At 41.5% G+C, this 24,108-nt stretch overlaps 1 protein-coding gene across 4 annotated transcripts in view; it reads left to right on the top strand.

Moving 5' to 3' along the window:
- Positions 1–24,108, top strand: part of PPP1R13B (protein phosphatase 1 regulatory subunit 13B) — a 65,858-nt gene continuing 41,750 nt past the window's right edge. For 2 of the 4 annotated variants that reach the window (XM_058162786.1, XM_058162783.1), the window contains exon 1: positions 2–332. In XM_058162786.1, the coding sequence (XP_058018769.1) occupies positions 324–332 (9 nt within the window). In that variant the 5' untranslated portion in view covers positions 2–323. Of the gene's footprint in view, positions 333–24,108 lie in introns of all 4 variants that reach the window. The other 2 variants (XM_058162784.1, XM_058162785.1) reach the window with 2 other exon arrangements.

Here is a 24,108-nt window from a genome sequence, read left to right as displayed (position 1 = left end):
GGGAAAAAAAGCTCTGAGGAGAAAAGAGGAGGCGGCGGCGGCAGCCGGGGCTTGCATTGCCCGTTTTTGATTCTGCTGCCGCTGTCATCACCGCCCGTAAGAGGGAGGACGGGAAGGGGGGGCGGAAAAACCACCAGAAAACGAGGACACCCTTCCGCGAAGGGAAAATAGGACAACGGAGCCTGGCAACCGTGCTCGAAACCACCCTCTCTAATTCCGGTCCCGAGAGCCACAAGGAGCGGCAACGCAGCCAGGCCTGGTCCGCTGTCGCCCTTGCGTTCCTCCGACCGGCTTCTTGATTAGCACTACTGACAGCGCCGGAAATGATGCCGGTAAGCAGGATTGCGGGTGGGTGGGTAGAAAAGAGGGGTACAGTTTATTCTGGGGAGGAGGAGGAGGAGGAGGAATCATAGCGGGGATAAGCTTTTCTCCGTCCCGGGCGTTTGCGACAAAAGGCCGGTCAGAGGTAATCGCCGAAACAGCCTTACTAACGATCCGGTATCTGGGATTTTAAGACCTTGATTCGATTGGAGGCAGTTGTGGGGAGCACCGCGCCGCACGTTTTGGGTTTCCCCCCCCCCTCCCTCCCTCCCTTTCCCAACAGATGCAGGAAGGATTTTCCCTCTCTCTTCCCCCCCCCCAACCCTTCTGTGCCATAAGCAGTTGAATGTGAGAGGCTGCTGAGGGTGGTTTTCCTATAGGAGGTAATAAGGTTAGATATTGGGGTTATTTGAAGGAGGGATCGGATTATAATCCCCTTTCCTTTTTATATATGAGAGAGAAACTAACCATATATAATATATATATATATGGTTAGTTTCTCTCTCAGCCTTCCTTAAGAAAAGATTGGTCAGCCTGTCAGGAGGATTTAAACCACCGCTGCCAATCCCCACCCCCAAACCATCAGTTGCTACTTCTTACATTCTTACAAGGTTCTTACACAACCTCACATTGCTATATGTAGTTAGGTTCAGGAAAAGGTTGGTGGTTTGTTTTTTTAAACCATTGGAATTCTGTGTCCTTTCTGTTTTTTGTAGAGAATTCAGATGGGAAAAACTGAGGTGTATGAGGTCTCTGGCTTTTCATCTGGCACAGTCAAGGGGTACTCTGAATACGCATCAAAGAAAAATATAGGATGTATGGTGAAAAGCTAGGATGAGATACATTCTTGGTGCAATCCTATGTCTACTTTTGTCTGAGTAAATCCCAATCCAGAAAGCTTTACTCATGACTGAGGATAGTTGGATTTCTATGTAACAGAAACAGGAAGTATTAGACGAGCCTGCATAGTTCATTCTGTACATTTCTGTATTTATTTATTTAAATAAATAATTTGTTGCCTCCTGGAAACATACTTGCAAAATGTTTTGCTGCTCATCTCAACATAAAAGAATGTGACCTTGACTTGGTGCTTTATATTTATACGTTTCTTTTTATCTTCCAATAAATAAGGGAGGGGCAGGATTCCTTGTATTACTAACCATATGAAAAACTGCTTGAACATGAGAATATGAGTAAGAAATAAATGTTGACTGTGAATGGTAAAATTATAAAGTGTTTAGATGAAATTTCTGTAGCATTAAGCATTTTAGTAAGAATGAGACAAACCTATTTGGTTAACTCCCACTCATTCTGTGATGATGGTATTTTACAGTTGTGAAAAGCAGGGATATTAGAATTAATGAATTTACAGAACATGCAGATGATTGTAGATCTCTGGAATGGAAAACATTTCAAGCATAATACATAATTGGGCAATAGCTTTATTAGATTGTACCAAAATGTTGCAAAACATTTTGCATGGTTTCAAATTTTTGAGAAAGCATGAGTGATTTTTGTAGTATTTTGATTTGTCTTAGTTAAGGTATTACCTAACTTGTTTTTTTCTCATGAAATCGGCATGACTGTCTTTTTGTTTGGGTGTATGTAAACTTAATGACTGTCTTTGCAGTTCAAGTTAATTTCCTGACTTCATTCAGTAGATTGTTCTCTAGATTGCATTCAGTAAATAGGTATAACACATGTCACTGGATGTCATTTTATGAAATATGCCATTTAGAAGTTTCTGCTTTCAAATATTAGCTTGCAAGATGATCATAACATTATTAGAAAGCAGATGTAATATGAAACCTAATCACCTTTACAGGCATTGTACCACTGAAGTGAACCTTCCTTTTTCTAAATACTGTATGATTTCTATATAATTTTGTTTCTTAATCATTTTCTCTCAGATCTCCTTCCTCCTTTTAAAAATTATGGAGCACCCCAAAAGAGCTTTTGTTTCTATTTATTGATATTTACTATATTAAAAATTAAAATAGATACATTCACTGATGCCATCATTTCTCACAATTGTTTTTTGGGATTTTAATATTGTAATATTTTTCAACATAGGCTGGCAAATAATTTTGATGTTGAGGGCTCTTGAGCCTCCAAGGTCCTAGGGCCACACTTTAAGAAACATTGTTCTATTGTATAAAGGTGTTAGCATTTTTATATTTTCCAATATTTCTACTCTTTTTAATATTTCTATATTTTATATCCACAAATTCATATATTAACTATAGTAATTTGATATTACATTTACATTAATTAATGAATGCTTCAAATCTTTTAGGAAAAAATAGTAGCGAGAAAGAGAGTTTCCATAAACATGGAACAGATGTCTCACCCATTCCTATAATGAACTCCCCTCAATTATTTACTTTTATTTTAGTTTCAACCTGTACCATTGTTATTTAGTCCATACAACAGAATCTTTGGTCACGACCATAATTCATTCCATAACTTTGGTCATGAACCAAACCTAATTTTGAAAATTTGGCACTTACAAAAAAAAAATAGTGCAGAAGGAGAAATCGGCAGTGGGAAAAAAATTGTGAATTGGTTAGTCAGAACCCGATTTGGTCGTGGTCAGAAGCGTTTGTGACCAGAGGTTCTACTGTACTTTGACTTACCAAGACTAATGAAGAATCCCGAAGTACACATGCCTAAGGCATCATAGACTGTATCCTTGTAATACCCTAGTATACACTGATAATATATTGCTGTCCTTTTTAAAAGTGGGATTGTATAGGCTGAGAAGACTTGGCTCCTATTATCATAATCTCTGATTATTAATGAAGTCAAGGGTTTTGGAAAACAACACCATAACCATAGGTGGCTATAAGATGATGAGCCAATAAAGCAAGTTAATACTTTTCCTTACCTAGGGGAGGTTTTTTTGAGCCTGGATCTTGGCTCCTTCATCATCAAAGGAACTCACTTAGAACAAGAGCAGAAATGAATTTACTCCCTAAATTAAAAAACAAAAACAAAAACATAGTTATTCAGATTCCTTAACCCTAATTATTAAATTATATAAGGCCAAGATCATTTCAGTGCTCTTATATTGAGCTGAAGTTTGGTGCTTCAATATCAGTACTAGAACAAGCATAATGACAGCATTTGAGAAGTATTTTGGGTCTGGAAAAAAGACTTCAGCTGCCACAGATAGGGCTGAATTGGGAATTTATACAAGTTCTTTATCTATTTATTTTATTTATTTATTTATTTTATTTATTTTCTGAGCGTATAATTTTTGGTCCTAAGTTAATGCTATGGAAACTAACAGACTTTCAGAATTGTGTGTGTTAGAATAGACAAAAACTCAAAGTTGAGTTTGAATTGTAAAACTGATGAATTATATTAGGAGTATGGTCTCCCTATCTCCTATACAACTGGAGAATAAGCTAAAAAGATTATTGTCCAAAAAAACTTGGATACCGAAGCATAAAAAGATATAGCCATCCTCAGTAAGGTTGGCATATTGAAATGAATGAGCAATTTATGAGCTATAAATGTACTTTTCAAATTGCCAAATATCTAAACACAGAAAAGCCTAAACATCTTAGGGAAATGTTTACAAATGCGAGATTTAAACAGTTTGGATGCAATGCTTAAATATGAAAGATTTAACTAAGTCCTTTGCAAAGAACTCACTTGTATTTGTGGAACTCCAGAGATAGAAGATGCAACACATATATTATTTCAATGTCAACTTTATAAGAAAGAGAGTGACTAGTATCTTGGACCACCTATTCAGATTCTTATATTAAAACAGCACACTTCATATCTGGTCAGAATTCAAAAATCACATATAGCATGGCTCTATAATTGAATAAAAGTCTAGTTGAGGTCTGCATATGTGGATCCGACCTGGGAAAATTATAGTGGTGGCATAGAAATATGGTTCACATTCTTTATTTTATTCTTATTTAATCTGTTTCTTTTATTCTATTTTTTACATATGGTTTTATTAATGTCTATGTCTTATATTTCAAATTTTGTCAATGAGATGTTTTTTCATATAACATTTATTTTTTTGAATAATTTTTTATTTATTCAGAAAATTAAGATAAAATACAAACTTCCCAAAAATTACAAAAATAAAAGATTTACAAAGCATTAAAAAAACATAATGTACATTAAAAGGACCAAGAACAAAATCATACATACATATATGGTCGTCTCTAGTTGAATGCTGATAAATGTTTCAACAATATTAGTTTCCTCCCTTTGCAAAGCATGCCCAAAATTTATAAACTTCAACATCTATTTGTAACCAATTTGACCTGGCATCCATCTACTATCCGTGTTTCCCTGAAAATAAGACCCTGTTTTATATTTTTTTGAACCCTGAAATAAGCGCTTGGCCTTATTGCCAATTGGGTTTATTATCAGGAGATGTCTTATTTTGAGGGAAACAGGGTATATATAAAAGCAAAGTAGTTAACAGGTGAACCAACAGCAAAATTAAAAGTCCTCTGTTAACAATCTATTATTGTATTTAACTCGTAGAAAGTCTACAGCAGTTTATCTATTATAAATCACCACTATCATTATTTCTGATCCTCCCTGGAGCAGATATCCTCATTTGATTCTTCATAAGAAAAGTTTTCCTTAAAATTTTGGTTCCTTAAGATTGATTTTGGTTCTCAATAATTGTATCTTATACTCCAGAATCATAAAGCTCTGTTGTCGATCCATCTCCTTCCCCCCCAACCCCCTCCCCATCCAGTCCAAATTGTTTTCCAATTAGGTATAATAAGTTCATTCCCCAATCACCATCAATCTTCTTAAGAAAGTCCAGTTCATCACTCATTGATACTGTTAACTCCAAATCTGTAAAATCCATATCTTTTTCAGCCTTCTTCAGTGAACTTGCAGTTTCCAAACTAAGTTCCTTTTAAATCTGTCAACAGCAGTTTAGATTCCAATCCATCCAGTTGTGAGTCTAGGCTTTGACTACAATTGCTTACGTTGGAAAATCCTCTTTAGTTTGATTCAAACCATTATTTTCTCAAATTTTTTACCAAAGTTTTCAGTTTGAACTTGGTTCAAAAGCTTTTCTCCCTGAAGGCCTCCAAAAGGGCTTTATCTTTAAGTTGGTGCATTGTTTGCATTTTTAATATAATCCTGTAATTGAGCATTTAAAACCAGACATAAGCAGTTCCTTTCAAGGACAGGGGAGTTAGATATACTGTAACAAAGTAGCTAAAGAAAAAGTTGAAATATTTCTCACAATAAAAGAAGGGAGGAAAAAAAGGAAAAAAATTTCCATCAAAAAAGAGATTTTAAAAGTTAAGAAAATGTGAAATACCTGTAGTGAAAATCTAATGCAAATGTGAATCCAAACAGGTCATTTTCACTACCCAGAAAATATATGTTGACTTCCATACAGAAAAAATGAAAGTAATTCAGAATTGCCTAGTAAAACCGTGAAAAAACATTGAAAAATTCATGTTAAAATCCAACAAGGGATTACAGTAAATCAGCATTCAGCCAGTCACTTAACTTTTAAAAGAAAGATTGAGTTTAAAAAGAAAATTCAAAAGTCTTGGAGCATTCAGCAGCAGTATCCTTTGGCTAAGCTGACTTGGGAATTCTGGGAGGTACTCTTGAAAAAGGATATTGTAGACATCATGATTAAGTACTACACTAGTTCTATCAGGAAATGTAGCATCTGCATTTTTTTAAAGCTTGGAGTGAAGATGAGTAAGGGGAGATATGACAGGAATTTAAAATCATGCATGTATAATTAAACATGCATAATATTTTTCTCACATTATTAGATATTGGGTTCATCTATTAAAATTAGAAGAAAGGATAGTAAATCTAGGAAGCCCTTGCTTAATGGTTATAACTGGAGCTGGAATTTCTATTGTAAATGATATGGTTATAAAACGCAATGTCACATGACTGCACTACTTAGTGATGGCCATTCCAGTAGACCCCATTTAAGCAAAGACTGTGCAGATCATTAAGTGACGGCCTCATATGATCATGATTTCTGACTTCTTGTCTGCTTCCCCATTAAATTTGCTTGTGGAAAGCCAGTAGACAAACTGTGATCACATAATTGTGGGACATGGTGAAGGTCAGCAATTTGTGCTGGTTGCTGGAATCACATGATTGCAAAGGTACTGAAACAGCTGAAACTTTGAGGACCAATTGTAAGTATCGCTTGTGCAATGACCAAAGCAAATTTGAACAATCACTGCACAATTGGTTGTTAAACTGACTAACTATATTGTTTTGCACAATAATTAAGCTGTGGAATTTGCTGCCATTAAATGTTGGTTGAAGGAGAATAGGGCAGATTCATGGAGAATAGAACCACAATTGGTAGCATGTCTTGAATATCTGATGCCAGGGAAGGAAACGTTAAGTAAGGCTGTAGCTGCATTGATGGTCATGTTTGTGGGGTATTTGAATGCAGCCCTGCATGACATAGATCCTTTTCAATTTATAAGATATAATTATATGGGCTGCAATTGTCAAATTAATAGCAATTTTAATAACTCTAGAGACAATCATGTTGATAGAACAAGACAGATGTAACATTGCTTTTCATTTTCAATTATTATGTTTTTCTTCTAAAATTAGTCTTTGATAATTTCTAATTTTAGGTTATAAGAACTTTAGGTAAAGAGAGTCATTTATATTGCCAACATTGCTTTTATTTCTATGTAACCTGATGACTTTTAAATGCCATTTGGTTAAAAGCCATGACCTTTTGCATATGTGCTTATTCTGTTTATTATCTTAAGGAAGTGTTGTCAGCATGCAGTATGCAGTACCCGGGACAGCCTTTGAAGCAGCCATGTGATGTTTGCTAAAATCATGGCTGCTTTACACTTAGGAAAAGAGTATTTTGCTGATGTCAATACATTTTGTACACCTTTCAAATGTTTTGCATAATTTTAATATTGTGCTTAAACTAGTATTATTTTTGAAAGTAGATAGATGTATTTATTGCATTACCTGTTTAATTTTATAACTAGAGTTTACATAAATACTTAATGTAGGTTCCCACACTAGTTCTCCCAGAATATACAGATCTATATATTTTTATTGTCTGACATTTCCTAAATTCCATTAATCCAAAATCCTTGCAGATTCTCATTTCCTAAGAATTTTAAAGATCATCTAATCACCTAATACAGCTATGAGAGTAGAGGTGCTAAATCTGTGTGTCTGTATATTTTCCCAAATTGTGAATAAGTTTTTATTATAATTTTTAATGATAATTAGATTTTCATTATTCCAAATAAAATTTTAGCATGAGTTTTTTCTTTTACCATTCTGTTTAAAAATTGTATGATTGCATAATAGCACCTTTTTAAAATAATGAAATAAACAAAACTCATAAGAAATATAATGCAACATATTGCCATTTTTTAATTAGCATATTGTTAACTACAAAAGAAATGTATACTTCATTTATATAATATAGCAACTTGCATATCTTTAATGATTAATATCCTTCCTCCCTGGAAAATTTTCTTTTATATCAATTTTGTCATACGTCTTTTAATTCATTGTAAATTTTGGTATACCAAAGTAGTAATATGTTCTCCAACTTTATCCATTCTTTTTAGCTCCATTCCCTTCTTACATTTGATTTGAATGATACGAAAAACCTTTCAAAATGATACCATCTTAGGGCAATATAAGATTTTGAAAAGATGGCACTATCTAGGTCTTTCAAAGTAATGCCATCTTTTTCTAATACTTTATCTTGAATACAGAATAGAGAAATAAATTAAAATACATTTTGAAATTGTAAGGATAAATGTTAAAATCTTAACTCTATAGTTACAAGTAGTTCTTGAGGTATGATAGGTCATTTAATGACCGTTCAAAGTTATAATAGACCCTTCCAAAAACTACATATAACTTTGTTTCAAAGTAACAAACTCTGCAGAGTCCACATAATCATTTGCCCTTATGACCAACTGCAGAGATACTGCAGTGCGCCCATCTATTTATTTCTTCCCCCATCCTCTCCTGCACTAGGCTTGCTTTGCCCCCCACCACACCCCTCATTAGATTCCACACAGTTCTCCACAACCTTCATCTTGTGAAGATCTGCAGAGCTCTGGAGGTGGGGGAAGAGAAGAAGAGAAGGTCTCTCTTGCTGGACCAGGTGGAGAATTCTATAAGCAATGTCTTTTTTGACCCAGCCACCCCTGCAGCCTAGCAACAAAGCAGCTAAGCATCATCATCAGGGAAAGCCCTGTGCTTTGAAAAGAATGTTTAATTCACCAGCAAATCAGTCTTTTCCCTTTCACACAGAGAAACATCTGTGTTTTGAAATCTGAGCTAGTTCTGGTCTGCCTTACTGCATGGAGGGGTAAAGGCTGTTTGCTGATGGATTAAACATTTCTTTGTAAACCATAGAACTTTCCCAAGCTAGCCAATCATGGTGCTTAGCAGTTGTGAAATTTGAGCTACTGTCAGGGTTCCAAGTAATACACCCATAGCAAACAGAACTTCAAGGCAGGTGAATTCCTCAAAAAACAGTTTTATTGGGTATATCATATTGGCACAGGCTCGTGAAAACCGACTCTGAATGTTCCCACAGTTTTCACCTAATTAAAAGTAAAAATTCCCCCCCTTCCCCAAACAATCAGTCACATGGTCCAATCACAGTGTTGTCCAGTTGCCTGATAACTTCACTTCTCTCTCCGACCACCTGTGGGAATGTCCTTGGTTCGCAGGAGAAAGTATTTTGTTTTGGCTACAAGCCCCAGCTATCTCTATTCCCCCCCCTTCCCTATCCCACAGCTCCAGTGTGGCAACACTGAAGCCTCAAAATGACCTCAGTCAGGTCAACTTCAAGGTTGACAGGTAGCTCAGATTTCAAAATGCAGAGGTTTCCCTGTATGGAGGGAAAAGGGCTGCTTTGCCCAGAGCTAGCACAGATTTCAAAACTTGCTCACCTTCCCTTCCTTCCCCTCCTGAGTTCTGCAGATCTTGCAAGGTAAGTGAGCAGTTGTGAGGGGCAGAGGAGGCCCAAGTGAGTGTGAGGACTCCAAGGGGTGAGAAGTGGGTATTTTAGGAGACGGGGGGGGGAATACCTTAAGAGGCCCAAGGCAGGTGAGCATCTGCTGTACTAGGCCCTCCAGGGTTACCCATGAGGCACTCCATGCACACTTAATGACCTGCACATTAATTTAACAAATGCATTGGGAAAGCAGAAATGAGGGATCATTAATGATGTGGCTTATTTAACATTTATCCTGACTTCAGACATTAATGGGCAGGCTCCAATATAGTGATTAACCTTTTTGGGACAGAACTAAGTTTTTCAATACTTTTGTATTTGGAATAAGTTTACTACCTATCTGTATAAATGACTATTTTTTTAATAAAGTGACAATGATGTTAAAGTAATTGTATTTACTGGTACTGTTAATAATTGATTATACTCTTTAAGTATGATCACAAGGAAAATGTGATGAATAAAATCAGTTTCAAGAATATATGATAATTTTCTAAATGTGATACTAGACTTATTTTCTAAATAAGATATAGACTTATTTAACATACATATAAACACATTTATAAAATATAAAATATAAAAATTATTTTAATTTTCATTTTAATGTCATATTTGGGGTTGATGTTCCCAAATGCTGAGAGAGTAAAAAAAAATCTAATACTACAGCCAAGTGATCTTTTTTCTTTCATGAGAATATGATTGACTGCACTAAAAAATAATTCATCAAGTTATGAAGTTTGAAAAGTTAATAACAGTGTTAATTAAATTTTATTTTTCATTTGTAGTTTGATTAAAATAATTTTGTTCTCCATTGCAGTGGAGATAGCATCCAGGTATGGGTTGTCCTTGTCTGCTAGCCAATAGGACTGAGTCTGTCAAAGCTGTGAGGACACACCTACCCCAACGGTCCTCAGCTTTTTGACTCAGTCCTAGCTAAAGACAAACATGCTTTTACTGCGGGCTTCAAATTCTTGGATACTTCTCCAATTTTCCTTTTTGACAGCTATACTGTCAATGTGACAGCTAAACCACCAAAGCTGCTAGCTGTATCACCACCGAATTCCAGCGAGAAGAGCTTTTAGCTGGAGCCTGCTAAGGGCCACATTGCGGCAGGTCAGATCACCGGTAGGTCGGGCATTGCTTCTCCAAACCGACGGCAGAGACTGAAATGGTGCCTTTGCCACGTTTATTTTTGGATGTGGTGCAGAGACAGTGGGCAGCCCCTGGGGTGGGGCTTAATCCCAGCACCCTGGATAAGAGATTCTGTAACATGGGCCCAGACTTGTCCAAGGCATTTCAAGTGCCAGTGGTGATGGCCCAGTGGCAGCATTGGTCACACCCTATGTAATGATGGATTCACGAGAGGAGGCCCTCCGACCCGAGGACCAATGGGCAGAGCAGTCGCTAAGGAAAGCCCACCAGGCCACTGCTTGGATGGTCAAGGCCTCCGCAGTGGCTTCCTTTTTTAATTGGGCTTTCTTGATGTGGTTGCAGCAACTATAGGACAGGATCCCTATGACAGACGTACGGTCTCATCAAGACCTGAATAAGCTGTCCGCTGCCATGGAATCCTTTGTAGACACCAATCTCAACATGGCACTGTTCGAGTTTAAGGCCAATGCCTCTACAGTGGCTTCCACCAGTGGCAGGCTCCACCAGTGGCTCCAGCAGTGGCAGGCGGATGCCAAACATAAGTGGTGGCTGCCCTGCACCCCATTTTCAGGGGAGCGTCTATTCGGAGATTCCTTGGATCTGATCCTGGTGGAATCGCGTGATCCTCCCATCTGTCTCCCGACAGGTGAATTCCTGCCTTCCGCCTTACTTCCTTTGCCAGCCCTTCAGGGATTCAGATGGCGGGTTTGGTCCGCAGCACCCCTTTATGCAAAGACAGGACCAGCAACAGGATAGGGTGGGGAGGTATAAGCAGTTTCCCCCTAGACGGCCCTTTCAAGGGGGAGGAATCTATTCTTTCAGATGCCAGAAGTAATTTCATCATTGACTCTCCCATTGGGGGACTCTTGGCCATGTTTGCCAGGCAATGGAAGAGCATTATTACGGATGCATGGGTTCGGGAGATGGTCCGCTCGGGCTTCTCCTTAGAATTCCTCTCCACACCCCCAAAATTTTTCATTTGCTGTCCTGTTTCAGGGAACAGAATCAAACGAGGTCACATGGAAACCACTATTCAACATCTGTTGGAAATCCATGAAATCCAACCGGTTCCTGAGGACCAGGAGGGGATGGGATTCTATTCCATCCTCTGTGATTTCAAAACCCTCTGGGGGATATAGGGCAATTCTGGACCTGAAAAAGCTGAACTGCCTTGTCATCTCCAAGCAGTTTAAAATGCATTCACTTCAGTCCATCTTGGATGGCGTCTGAGAGGGCGACTTCCTCACCTCTATTGATCTTACAGAGGCTTATCTCCGATTTTACCAGGCCATATACAATATCTAAGATTTTTTTACGCAGGCTGTCACTATCAGTATACAACACTGCCTTTTGGCCTATCTTCAGCACCTAGGGCGTTCATGAAGTTACTAGCCGCCTTGGCCATGCACCTACGGGCTCTCCCTGTATGGGTCCAGTGCTACCTGGATGATATTCTGATCCAGTTCGCTTCCAAACCCCAGGCATGGGAGGATCTCAGAATCACCATCCAGGTGCTTCAGGACCATGGGTTTCCCATTAACACCACCAAGAGCCAATTGTCACTGATTTAACCAGTTACTGCATTTAGATGTGGAGATTGACACCCTGCTGTGCATGGTGCTCCTCTCCCAGGAGCAACAGGCGAGCATAAGGGAATTGGTGGGCCAAATCAGGAAGAACCGTATGGTCCCCGGCCACACTTTCCTGGGCAAGATGGTGTCCTGCATTTCAATCGTGCCTTGGGAGCACTTCCCCATCCAAAGTTAGGTTACCACCAGAGGTGATCCATTCCCTGGAATGGTGGAATTCCCCAGCAATCACTAAGGGATGTTTCTTTAAAGAGCCAGAGCATTTGACGGTTACAACGGATGCCAGTCTCTGGCTGGGGGGCACATTTCCAAAACAGAATGGCCCAAAGGCAATGGTCGCAGACTGACCTGAGCCACAACGTAAACTGGTTGGAACTCAGGGCAATCCATTTGGCCCTTCAACAGTTCCAGACTATAGTGTCGGGCAGGCATGTCTTAATTCTGACTGATTATGTGGTTGCTAAGGCACATATTAACAGTCAGGGAGGAACCCAATGAGAGAAGCAGGTCCCTTATGAGAGAAGCTGAGAAGATATGACTCTGGGCAGAGAGGCTCCATTTGTCATTACGGGCTAAGCACATTTCAGGAGCCACAAATATACAAGCAGGTTGGCTCAACAGGGCCACCATTGATCATGCAGAGTGGCACCTGGATCCGGGTTTATTTCAGGAGCTAATGGAGCGCTTCGGACTTCCAGTTGTGGACCTCTTTGCAACTCCAGACAACGCCCAGCTGACAAGGTTTTTTGTGAGGTTTGCAGTTCCGGGAGCAGAAGGGACCAATGCGCTTCGCAGCCCTTGGCTGCCAGGGCTCCTCTACGCCTTCCCTCCCCTTCCCCTCATCCTGAGAGTGGTAAGAAAGCTTTTGGTGGAATGGGCAGAGGTACTTCTTCTGGTGCCACACTGGCCGCGGCGACCATGGTTTGCTGACTTAGTTGCCCTTGGAGGATATTGCCGGACAGAGTCTCCCTCAGCCAGAGGGCCTTGGTCCACCTGGACCCACAGTGGCTCCAGTTGATTGCCTGGCATTTGAGTGGAGGTCTCTGACCCAGGACAATTATTCTCCAAGGTGATAGACACCATACAAGCCTTAAGGAGGGCTTTCATGAACAGAATCTATGATGCAACCTGGAAGGCATTCTGCTCCTGGTGCTCCAGGTTGCGCTTGAACCCTACTTCGGTGTCCTTGCCCCAGATACTGGAGTTTCTTCAGGCAGGGCTGGACAAGGGGCTATCGCCCAACGATCCATCGCCAGGTGGCTGCGCTGTCATTGGTCCTTACTTGCGGGGGGCTGGACTCCCTTGCTCACCACCTGACTGTCCATAGGTTCATCAGGGGTGCAACGAACCTATGGCCTACAGTGGTTCACCAATACCCTAATTGGGACCTCACTAAGGTACTGCAGGCGCCGTTTGAACCACTGAGAGAGACCACATTGCATTTCCTGACCTGCAAGGTAGCATTCCTGGTGGCCATAACATCAGCCAGGTGGATATCAGAGTTGGCGGCACTATCTGTCTGGGGAGATCTCTGTGTGTTCCACCCTAACAGAGTGATCTTGCGTTTGGACCCTTTCTTCATACTGAAGGTGAACTCATGGTTCCACAAGGCCCAGGAGCTTATCTTGCCCAACTCCTGCCCCAATCCAGTGCACGCCCTGGAAAAGAAGTGGCACACGCTGAACATCAGGAGGGCACTCCGGATTTATATCAAACGAACTTCCACTTTCAGGAAAACAGAGTCTCTCTTTGTGAAGTTCCAGCCAGCCTCCCTAGGAACCAAGGTCTCACTGTCGACCCTGGGCCACTGGATTTGGGCATGTATCGTCAAATCTTATGACATACAGGCCCTTCTGTTGCCCAAGAGTATAATGGCATACTCCACATGGAGTGCAGCCACAAGTGCGGCGTAGGTAATGCAAGCCTCTCTGGAAAAGGTTTTCTGTGCGGCTACCTGGTCTTCACTGTCTCCTTTCATCAAGCACTACAAACTGGACAGCTATGCCTCGGCTGAGGCGGCCTTTGGTAGGCAGGTCCTCCAAAGGGTGCATGCGTATGAGGGGACCTCAGACCAGGCTGCAGCCCACCAGTAAGGACAAGATCGTTTTGTTATGTCCCATTCCTGGATGCTATCTCCACTGCAATGGAGAAAGGGCATTGTTTGTACTGATATGCTCCTTCTTGTTAAATGGAGCTTGCATCCAGCCCCACCCTGATGGCAGGTTGGTCCTCGGCCCAAGAACTTCTGTCCATGGCACATTGGGTCTGTTGCTATGCCTTCGTCAAAAGCTGGGGACTGTTGGGGCAGGCGTGTCTTCACAGCTTTGACAGACTCAGTCCTATTGGCTAGCAGGCGAGGTCAGCCCATTCCTGGATGCTATCTCCACTCAACGAGAAGGAACATATCAGGTAAGACCAGCACTCCTTCTGCCAGAATCATCAGTATTCACTTTTATTGAAATCAAATTTGCATATGTTGTGAATAATTCCATTTTTTTCTTTATACATAACATGTATATTGTACACACGTACTTGAAAGGATTCATTATGCATACATCAATCTTCAAATTTATTAAGTCAGTGAATCGTAATATTGTCAGCTTTCAGAATATGTAAATAACCTCCAAATTTCTCTGTCAGCCCTTTTAAACTCATCTTTGAGAATAGTTCAGGAAATTGTTAGAAATCTTTCTGCAAGATATGTTATTAGATCTAACTAATTTGCTATTGCAATTAATACTTACAGTACTTGCTTATCCTGAGGTTTTAGATTAATTTAATTAAGGTTCTGAAATACCTTAGAGAAATTAAATTCCCTTTTTCAATCTTAATGCAGAAATCAATCTTACGTTTGTAAAGATAAATCTCTAATAGTCTTCTGAATAATTTAACAAAATGTATCCAACAATTGCATTTAGAAAACCAGAGAATATTCAGTATAATAACACAGAAGCACACTGGTCATCACTTTTATGACAAATATGTGAAAATTATTATTCATTCTTGAAACTGATTTTAATGTTGTATTCACAGTATTTAGTGAATCATGTAAACATGGACTTAAGTATTTGACAACATAATGCTGTTATAAGTAACATAATGTGTACATAAACTTCTGGAACTGCCCTTTTCAAAAATATTGTTCTGATTTTCTAGCATAAATGGAGATTCATTACATGTATGGACAAAATGTTCATGAGTAGAATATTGGCCTTTTCAAAATATAGTTTTAATATAGTAAAAATTCATTTCTTTTTGCATTAACAATGAATTTTTTCCCCCAAAGAACACTTGCCTTATGGAGTTTCAATAAAATGTCATACATAGGCCATTCAAAAAGCCTTGGTGTCTATTATTGTGATTTTGTTCAACTGTAGTAAGCCTCGTTTTGTTTTCTTTAATATCATAAACTGATCCTCAGTCTCCTCATCTGTCTGCCTTTGTAAAACTAATTGTTATTAATTTCAAAAGAGAACTTGATGTATTGCTGTGGAAATTTTATCCTGCAAAGCTGGCACTATTATTACATTGTATGGTTTATCATAGTTAGGAATAATCTCTTAGATGTGATAAATTGCAGTATGTGATAAAGATGTAGTAAATCAGTCTATGACCTTTTCAGAACATTTTAATTGAATGTTACTTCAACTATTGAATGTCTGTTAAATACCATATTTTTTGGACTATAAGACGCACTAGATTTAGAGGAGGAAAACAAGGAAAAAAAAAGGTTTTGGCCTCCACACATCCCATTTTCGGCCTCCCTGGGCCCCAGAAGCACTTTGCAGGCCAAAACCAGGTCCATTTTTGGCCTCCTGAACCCTCCATGCATCCCGTTTTTGGCCTCCCGAACCGTCCGTACATCCTGTTTTTGCCAAAAACACACTTGTTTTTGGCCTGCAGAGTATTTCTGGGGGCTGGGAAGGGAATGGGATTCGCAGAGAGTTCAGAGGCCAAAAATGGGCCCATTTTTTTTGCAAAAAATGGATATGCAGATCAGAAGAGGGGCCGGGGAGGGCGAAATCGTGATGCATGGAGGGTTTGGGAGCCAAAAACAGGACATGCAGAGCTCTGCAGAATGCTTCTGGGGGCCGGGGAGGGCAAAAATGGGATGCACGGAGAGTTCGGGAGGCCAAAAACAGGCCCGTATTCAATCTATAAGACACACTGAAATTTTCACCCACTTTTAAGGGGGGGTGGGCAGAAAGTTTGTCTTTCTCCAAAAAATACAGTACTTCATTTTTTTTTTAAATACTCCAATCTTTATCACCTGTTTAGGTGCTTTACATGAAAGTGACCATAAAGATACAATGGTTTACACTAAAATTTAAATGCTGGCTGTGTTCATGCAAAAGCAAGAGCAATGTATTGTCGTATTAGACAACAAATTAGATTAGATTCAGATTTAATTCTATTACGTGAGTTTAGCGTATTTAGTTAATTATGGTTTGGGTCAGGGGTCTCCAACCTTGGCAACTTTAAGCCTGGTGGACTTCAACTCCCAAAATGCCTCAACCAGCTTTGCTGGCTGGGGCTTTCTGGGAGTTGAAGTCCGCCAGGCTTAAAGTTGCCGAGGTTGAAGACCCCTGGTTTGGGTTGTATGAAAACAATAAATTGGACAAATTCAATAATGGTTAGTGTGTGTGATCACAGCTGATTGATTATGTGATTATGTTTTCAATCCTTAACAGCACATAGATTTTCTCAGTGACAATCACAATTGGCCTAGTACATTTTAGTTTAGCATGTTATCCAAGCATAGAAAATTTGGTTAGATTTTATATAATTTTTATGTACTGATTTTGAATATCTGATGATATATACTAGATAGAGTAAGCAAGCGTTTATAGTTAAAAATCTTAAACATTGTAAATGAGTATTATCATTTAATTATAAAAACTCTTAATTGAAACTTCAAATATCTCTGTATAACAGTTGGAGATTACTTATAAATAAGTAATTAAAAATATTCTGTAAAACTCTTGTAGTACTGGATAGCTGCCCAATAGGTATATTTTATGCATCAGAGGAGACTGAGAATTTTTATTTTGCATAGTTTCAGTTCATAATAGAAAAACATTTGAGCAGCAGTAGTAATATAAGAAAATGCTATCTTTAAAATTGCCTTCTCCATGGTTACAAATCTCAAATTCTAATTACATTAGCACAATAGTTGGCATTTGGATACAGAACAAATACCGTATATACTCGAGTATAAGCCGACCCGAATATAAGCCGAGGCACCTAATTTTACCACAAAAAACTGGGAAAAACTATTGACTCGAGTATAAGCCGAGGGTGGGAAATGAGGCAGCTACTGGTCAATGTAAAAAATAAAGATAGAGCCAAGTAAAATAACATGAATATTTATTTGAACGAAAAACAATAAAAGTGCAAAAGAGGGAACCAGGATTCCCAGCTCTAAACAAAGGGAAATCCCGGAATGCCAGCGAAAAGGTGGTGCTCGCGTTCCTCCTCCCTTGCTCAAAAGCCCCAACATGATATTGGAATTGGATGCCATTATATACCTGCTGAGGGGATAATTTGAATAACTTGAAAGATATAAAAGCTCTAAACATATTTGTTTAAAAATCTAAAATCTATACTTAAAATAAATGAATATAAAGTAATAAAGTTCTTTAAAGTTGTAATTCACTTTGCTGCTGAAAAAGAAAGGAAGCTTAACACCTTAAATGGTATTTATTAACTGAAATATCATCAAATCAAATATATAATGAGGTATATTATAATGACCTTTGTTTTCAGAAAGAAGCATGATGGAAGTTTTTCAATAAAGGGGGAAATATAGAAAAACTTAGTGTCATGCTCATATATCATCTTTACAGATGTTGTTAACACTATACTATGGCAGCATATGATGGTACAATGTTTCAATCAATTTCAGGATGAAAAACTCATCAATGAGGAGGAGGAGTATAATTTATTAACCTTGTATGATATCAGTTTCTCAAGGACTCTAGAAGGACCCGAGGAAGAAATCTCTGCCCCCTCCCCACTTTCCCTTTCCAACCCAGCCTTCCAAGGGGACCTTGAGGAGAAATCTCTGCCCCTCCCACTTTCCCTTTCCAAGGCAGCCTTCCAAGAGGACCTCTCGAAAAGAGCGAAAGCTTTCTCCTGGTCGTTTTACCACCACCATACCCTCCACACGCGCCATCCTAGGCTGGGTTAGAAACAAGGAGGGGGAAGTTCAAGGACCACATCGATGGCACGAGCTCAGATTGCCGGCTGGGGATGATGGGCGCTGCAGTGCGATCTCGGGAGAGACTAGGGGGGAAGAAAGAATGACTGTTTCCCCACACCCTAGGATTGGGGAAAACATTGACCCCCTTAGTTGCGGGAGAAGGGTTGCGCTTCAAAGCGGTCGCCCATCCATCAATCCATCCTTCCTTCCTTCCTTCCTTCCATCCATCCTTTTTTTTTCCCAGCGGCGGTGCGTGTGTGTGACATGCAAGCAAGGCGTCTCACGGGCATGTGAACTGGGTATGTCTAGTTTAGGGGTGACATGATAGGAACATTCCAATATCTCAGGGGCTGCCACAAAGAAGGGGGAATCAAACTATTCTCCAAAGCACCTGAGGGCAGGACAAGAAGCATGGGTGGAAACTAATCAAGGAGAGAAGCAACCTAGAACTAAGGAGAAATTTCCTGACAGTTAGAACAATTAACCAGTGGAACAACTTGCCTCCAGAAGTTGTGAATGCTCTAACACTGGAAGTTTTTAAGAAGATATTGGATAAGCATTTGAAGTGGTATAAGGTTTCCTGCGTAAGCAGGGTTGAACTAGAAGACCTCCAAGGTCCTTCCAACTCTATTATTCTGTTTTTTTGTTCTGTTTTCTTTCTAATCTATCTATCTATCTATCTATCTATCTATCTATCTATCTATCTATCTATCTATCTATCTATCTAATTAGCTAGCTAGCTAGCTATCATTATCTCGCTTCAAAAGACAAAACCTAAACACGAAGTTGTAGCTGAATAGCCCTACATAATTTAGCTTTTTCCAAGCTGGTGATTTCCAAAGGCTTTGAAAAGCGACTTTCCTCATCCTCTGCCAGGATAAGCTGATGTGCTCAGAAGGCTGGGAATGGTGGCATTTCCCTACATTTCTTGTGGGCAGAAGGTGGACCCCTATGTTTCCTTGAAAACACCTCCCAATATTTATTAGAGTGACTTCTCTCTCCAGAAGAAAGGTCGGCTGTTTAACAATCCCGTCAGCTAAATCCTATCGAGTCAAAGGGCCAGTCAATGGGGCTAGGATGAATTCTGGGTCACCAGGGACCCTTTTTGTGCCCGTTCCCCAACCAGGCGGGCCAAGCAGCCGCTCTTTAGCGGCTCTGGAATGGATGTTGAGGTAACCCGAAGAGGCAGCCTCTTTTCAACTCCCCGCCTTTTTAAACGCGTCCTGCCGGGCGGCGACAGGGACGCGGACACCAAGCGGCGCCCGTTCTTCTCCGCTTTTATTTTATTTTAGTATTCAATCGGCAGCAGAGGCTCGAGCCTTCTGGGCGCCGGGAAAAGGAGCCGAGGAGCTGCAGCAACGTTGCAAGAGAGCAGAAAAGAGGGGTGGGGGAGAAGCAAAAAGAAGAAGCAGCAAGCTTTCCAGCCGACTTGGTGTGGCGCGAGAATCCGATCCACCGCCTCCTTCCCCGGCCGACAGGGCTGAACTGCCGCTGCACCACCACTTCCCAAAACAGATTTCCAGACTTGGAAGCAGCCCGCCACGAAAGGAGGAGGAGGAGGAGGAAGCGGCGGCGCCGGCTGCTCCTGCTGCTGTTTCGCGCTCTCCGCCCCTTCCAGCGCCTTGGCGCAGGCGAGAGAGAGAGAAAGGAACGCGCCGTCCGACCGGCTGTGTGTGTGTTTGTGGTGGGGTCTCGTCCCAGCCACCCACCCACTCGCTCCCTTTCCCTCTTGGGCGTGGGCTGATCTTAGAAGCGCTGTCGGCGGGGCCGTCGCCTCCTCCTCTTCCTCCACGCTCGCTCCTCTTGCCGCCCTCAACCCCCATCCCCACCCTCTCCGCGCGTGAAGGTCACCTCCTCCTCTTCCAGGCGGCGGCGGCGGCGGCTCGGCGGGCGCCACAGCGGCAGCTCCGCTTCCCTCCCACCTTCCTCCTTGCTAAAGGGCCAAAGTCGGCTCCCCGCCCGCCCGCGGGACCCGAGCCAAGCCGGTCCCAGTCAGCGAGCGGTGAAAGCGACATGCCGGCGCCGCTCCGCTTTCACCGTTCGGCTGGACTGGGACCGCTTGGCTCGGTCCGCAGTAACTCCGCCAGGCTGTGCGCGAAGAAACCATTTAAAAGCCCAACTTCTGAAGCGGAGGAGAAGAGAAAGCCTGGCGGGGCTTTTAAATGGTTTCTTGGCACAGCCTGGCGGGAGTTACTGCGGACCGAGCCAAGCGGTCGCAGTCCAGCGAGCGGTGGCGACATGCCGAGCGCCGCTCCGCTTTCACCGTTCGGCTGGACTGGGACCGGCTTGGCTCGGGTCCGCAGTAACTCCCGCCAGGCTGTGCCACGAAGAAACCATTTAAAAGCCCAACTTCTGAAGCACGGAGGGAGAAGAAAGAAAGCCCTGGCGGGGCTTTTAAATGGTTTCTTGGCACAGCCTGGCGAGTTACTGCGGACCCGAGCCAAGCGGTCCCAGTCAGCGAGCGGTGGCGACATGCGGCGCCGCTCCGCTTTCACCGTCCGGCTGGACTGCGACCGGCAGTAACTCCCGCCAGGCTGTGCCGCGAAGAAACCATTTAAAAGCCCAACTTCTGAAGCACGGAGGAGAAGAAAGCCCTGGCGGGGCTTTTAAATGGTTTCTTGGCGGCACAGCCTGGCGAGTTACTGCGGACCGAGCAAGCGGTCCCAGTCAGCGAGCGGTGAAAGCGGAGCGGCGCTCGGCATGTCGCTTTCACCGTTCGGCTGGACTGGGACCAGCTTGGCTCAGGTCCGCGCGGCGAACTGCTCAGCCTTGGGCAAATCCCGCCGGACGATCTCGCCGCCTCTTTGGCGTCTCCTGTGCGGGGTTCCCGAAGTACATCGGGACGTAGACTCGAGTATAAGCCGAGGGGGCGCTTTTCAGCACAAAAAACGTGCTGAAAAACTCGGCTTATACTCGAGTATATACGGTAGTTTCCTTTTTAATCTGACTTGCAAACATGCTGATTTGAAAACAGTAATAGAAATGGTTTGAACTCTTGCTTTTATCAGCCATTAAATGAATCTCAAGGGTTTAAATATTCAGAACCAAGGTTGGCTCAGTCAACTCATTTCTGATGGACAACTCAGTTAATGGCAGACTGATTTGTTTCAGAAGGTGGCATCTCATGGCCCATGGTCAGGTGTGACCCACTATCTGAAATCATCTGGCCCATACTCTCTGAAATAAATGTTTTATCCACTTGGAAGCAACAGTCCTAAAAAAGGAGGGCAGCCATTCTGGTTTGGGTTCACCAGCTGCCTTGGCACATTCAGAGCAACAAGTGCCCTGCCCAGTGAAAGCAAGCTGTGAGGTAGAGCAAGGAAGGAGGAAGAAATGGTGGTGGCAGCCATTCTCAGAATGCATGGTTGCTGAAGCTGTGTGGCCAAAGAAGAGGCAGTGACCGCTCATGTTTCCTCCTTCTCAGTCTCCGTGCATCCTACTGTTGTCCTGCCCAGTGAGCAAAGCATATAGATGAGCCCAGGGTCTGGGTCTGCCTGGAAAATGGAGCACAAAGCAGCTTCTGGCTCCAATGTGGAAGAAGAAATAATTGAATCTTGCCTTATTTTTTTTAAATTTGAATTTATATCCCGCCCTTCTCCGAAGACTCAGGGCGGCTTACATTGTGTTAAGCAATAGTCTTCATCCATTTGTATATTATATACAAAGTCAATTTTTATTGCTTCCAACAATCTGGGTCCTCATTTTACCTACCTTATAAAGGATGGAAGGCTGAGTCAACCTTGGGCCTGGTGGGACTTGAACTTGCAGTAATTGCAAGGAGCTGTGTTAATAACAGACTGCTTAGTCTGTTGAGTCACCAGAGGCCCCATGTATTATATGCACCATTTTTTGCCCACCATCCATATAGGTGGTGAAACGGAAATTTCACCTTGGAATAATGCCTTTTTTTGCTCTCTTTAACTACCAGCAAAATAGCTCACCTAGTCTTTTTTTGTGGTTGAAGTTGGTTATAACTCATGTCGTGCATTCATTCTGATGTTGCTTTTTCAAGCCACATTAACAGTTATCATCCTCAAATACTTCTCAGCCCTCGCCCATTCGAGAGGCCTCTCATTTTCTTTAGGATCTACATAATTGTCTAAAAAAGCTGGATGCTTCTAAGCCATATCGAAAGTGCATCCAATTTTTCACCATAAATGTCTGATCCTGGAAGGTCTGCTGAGCTTCTTATTTGCCAGACCCACCCACATCTGGGATGGTGCATCTATTTTTTTATTTTCATACAGGAGGATAGATATTTCATTTACTGAACATTCTTTTTAAATACTGAAATGCATATGAGAACCAGCAGAGATATGTACCTGCATACCTCACATCTTTTTCAACAGTTCATTTGCAATACTCTTACTAGCATAAATAAACTACACACACAATTGGCTGAGTGGTAAAGTTTAGCTCCTACTAGCAGTTTTGACTCAGTGAAAAAGGGGATTTGTTTGAGGGGAAACAAATATATGAGAGCAGAAACTGGTTTATTCAGCTTACTTTCTTTTGTATACTGTAGTGATTTGAATTCTATGCTGGCCAGAGTATATTTTGAGCTTGAACAGCTTTAGAAATTGGAATTGTAAAAATAAATACATAAATTTATATTTTAATAAATATTAAAAGCACAATTGAAAACTGTGCCAATGAGGAAAAAATCGGAAGATAGCAGAAGAAACATGTGCAGCTGCACATAACTCTGAAAATCTGAACATTACATAACAGGAGGGGGGAAAGGGACAGTCATCAAGGAAGAATATATAGCTAACCCAGAAGGATAGAGATGGTGTCAAAAAGTTGAGGATGAACAACTAGAAAAACTTTCAGATGTGTTCCGAATTTAAAAAGAAACAGATCACCTGCTGAATAAAAATATGTAACTAAGAGGAGGTGGAACTCTTATTTTAGTTTAGTCTTCTGAAAATAACATATATTCCAAAATATGGCTGAAAAAACTAGGATTAAAAGACAAAATCAATCAATTAATTAAAATATTTATGTAGCCATCCATCTTATATCAGACACTGGGCAGTTCCCATCCAACAGCTAAAACAACATCAATGATAAAACAACATTGTACATACATATGTCTATTAAAACTAACAGACTTTAATGTACCAAAGTTAAGCTTTCACCTGCAGTCCAAAATAAAATCTACGAAACTGTAGCACCTTATCCCAGTGCTTTGGGAGGCGGGGGGGAACCAGGTCTTAAGTGCTTTTCAGAAAGCTAGGAGGGTAGAGCCTTGCCAAACTTCAGGGGAAGGATGTTCCTTAGGCCAGGGTCTGCCACATAAAAGGCATCTTCTTAGATCTCACAAGATAGTAATGTTTCAGCGAAGGGACCAGGAGCGCACCTCTGATCTGGCCCTGTACCATATAGGGCTTTAAAGGTAATGACCAGCACTTTGAATTGCACACAGAAGGAAACTGCGGACTGGAGGGCTGGAGCTGCACAAGAAGCCCGCTCCAGTGGGGAGGGAGAAAAGCCCCAGCCCGCCTGTCCTGGCCGATAGCTCTGCAATCCTAGGAAGCAACTGCCAGGATCCCCTCTCTGCGTCTTTGGGCACACGAGCTGTTGCCTGTTGCTCTTCCAGGTTCCAGTGCACCGGCTAGCTGGTCTTCATGCACATGGGAGCGCCGGAAACTGGAAGAGCAGCTGCCCAGTGCACATGCATGCCCTGGGAAGATAATCTTCTGATTTCTGGCATGCACATGTGTACTGGCCAGGTGGTCTCGGCTGAAACTGGAAGATTATCTTCCCAGCATGTGCATGTGCACCGGGCAGCTGTGCATGCCATAGGTTCGCAATAATCATAGTGGCCAAGGTCT

Source organism: Ahaetulla prasina, chromosome 1 (genome assembly GCF_028640845.1).
Source record: "Ahaetulla prasina isolate Xishuangbanna chromosome 1, ASM2864084v1, whole genome shotgun sequence".
Lineage (NCBI taxonomy): Eukaryota > Metazoa > Chordata > Lepidosauria > Squamata > Colubridae > Ahaetulla > Ahaetulla prasina.
The sequence above is the reverse complement of the archived record's forward strand: the minus strand, read 5'-3'. Positions and strand labels throughout refer to the sequence as shown.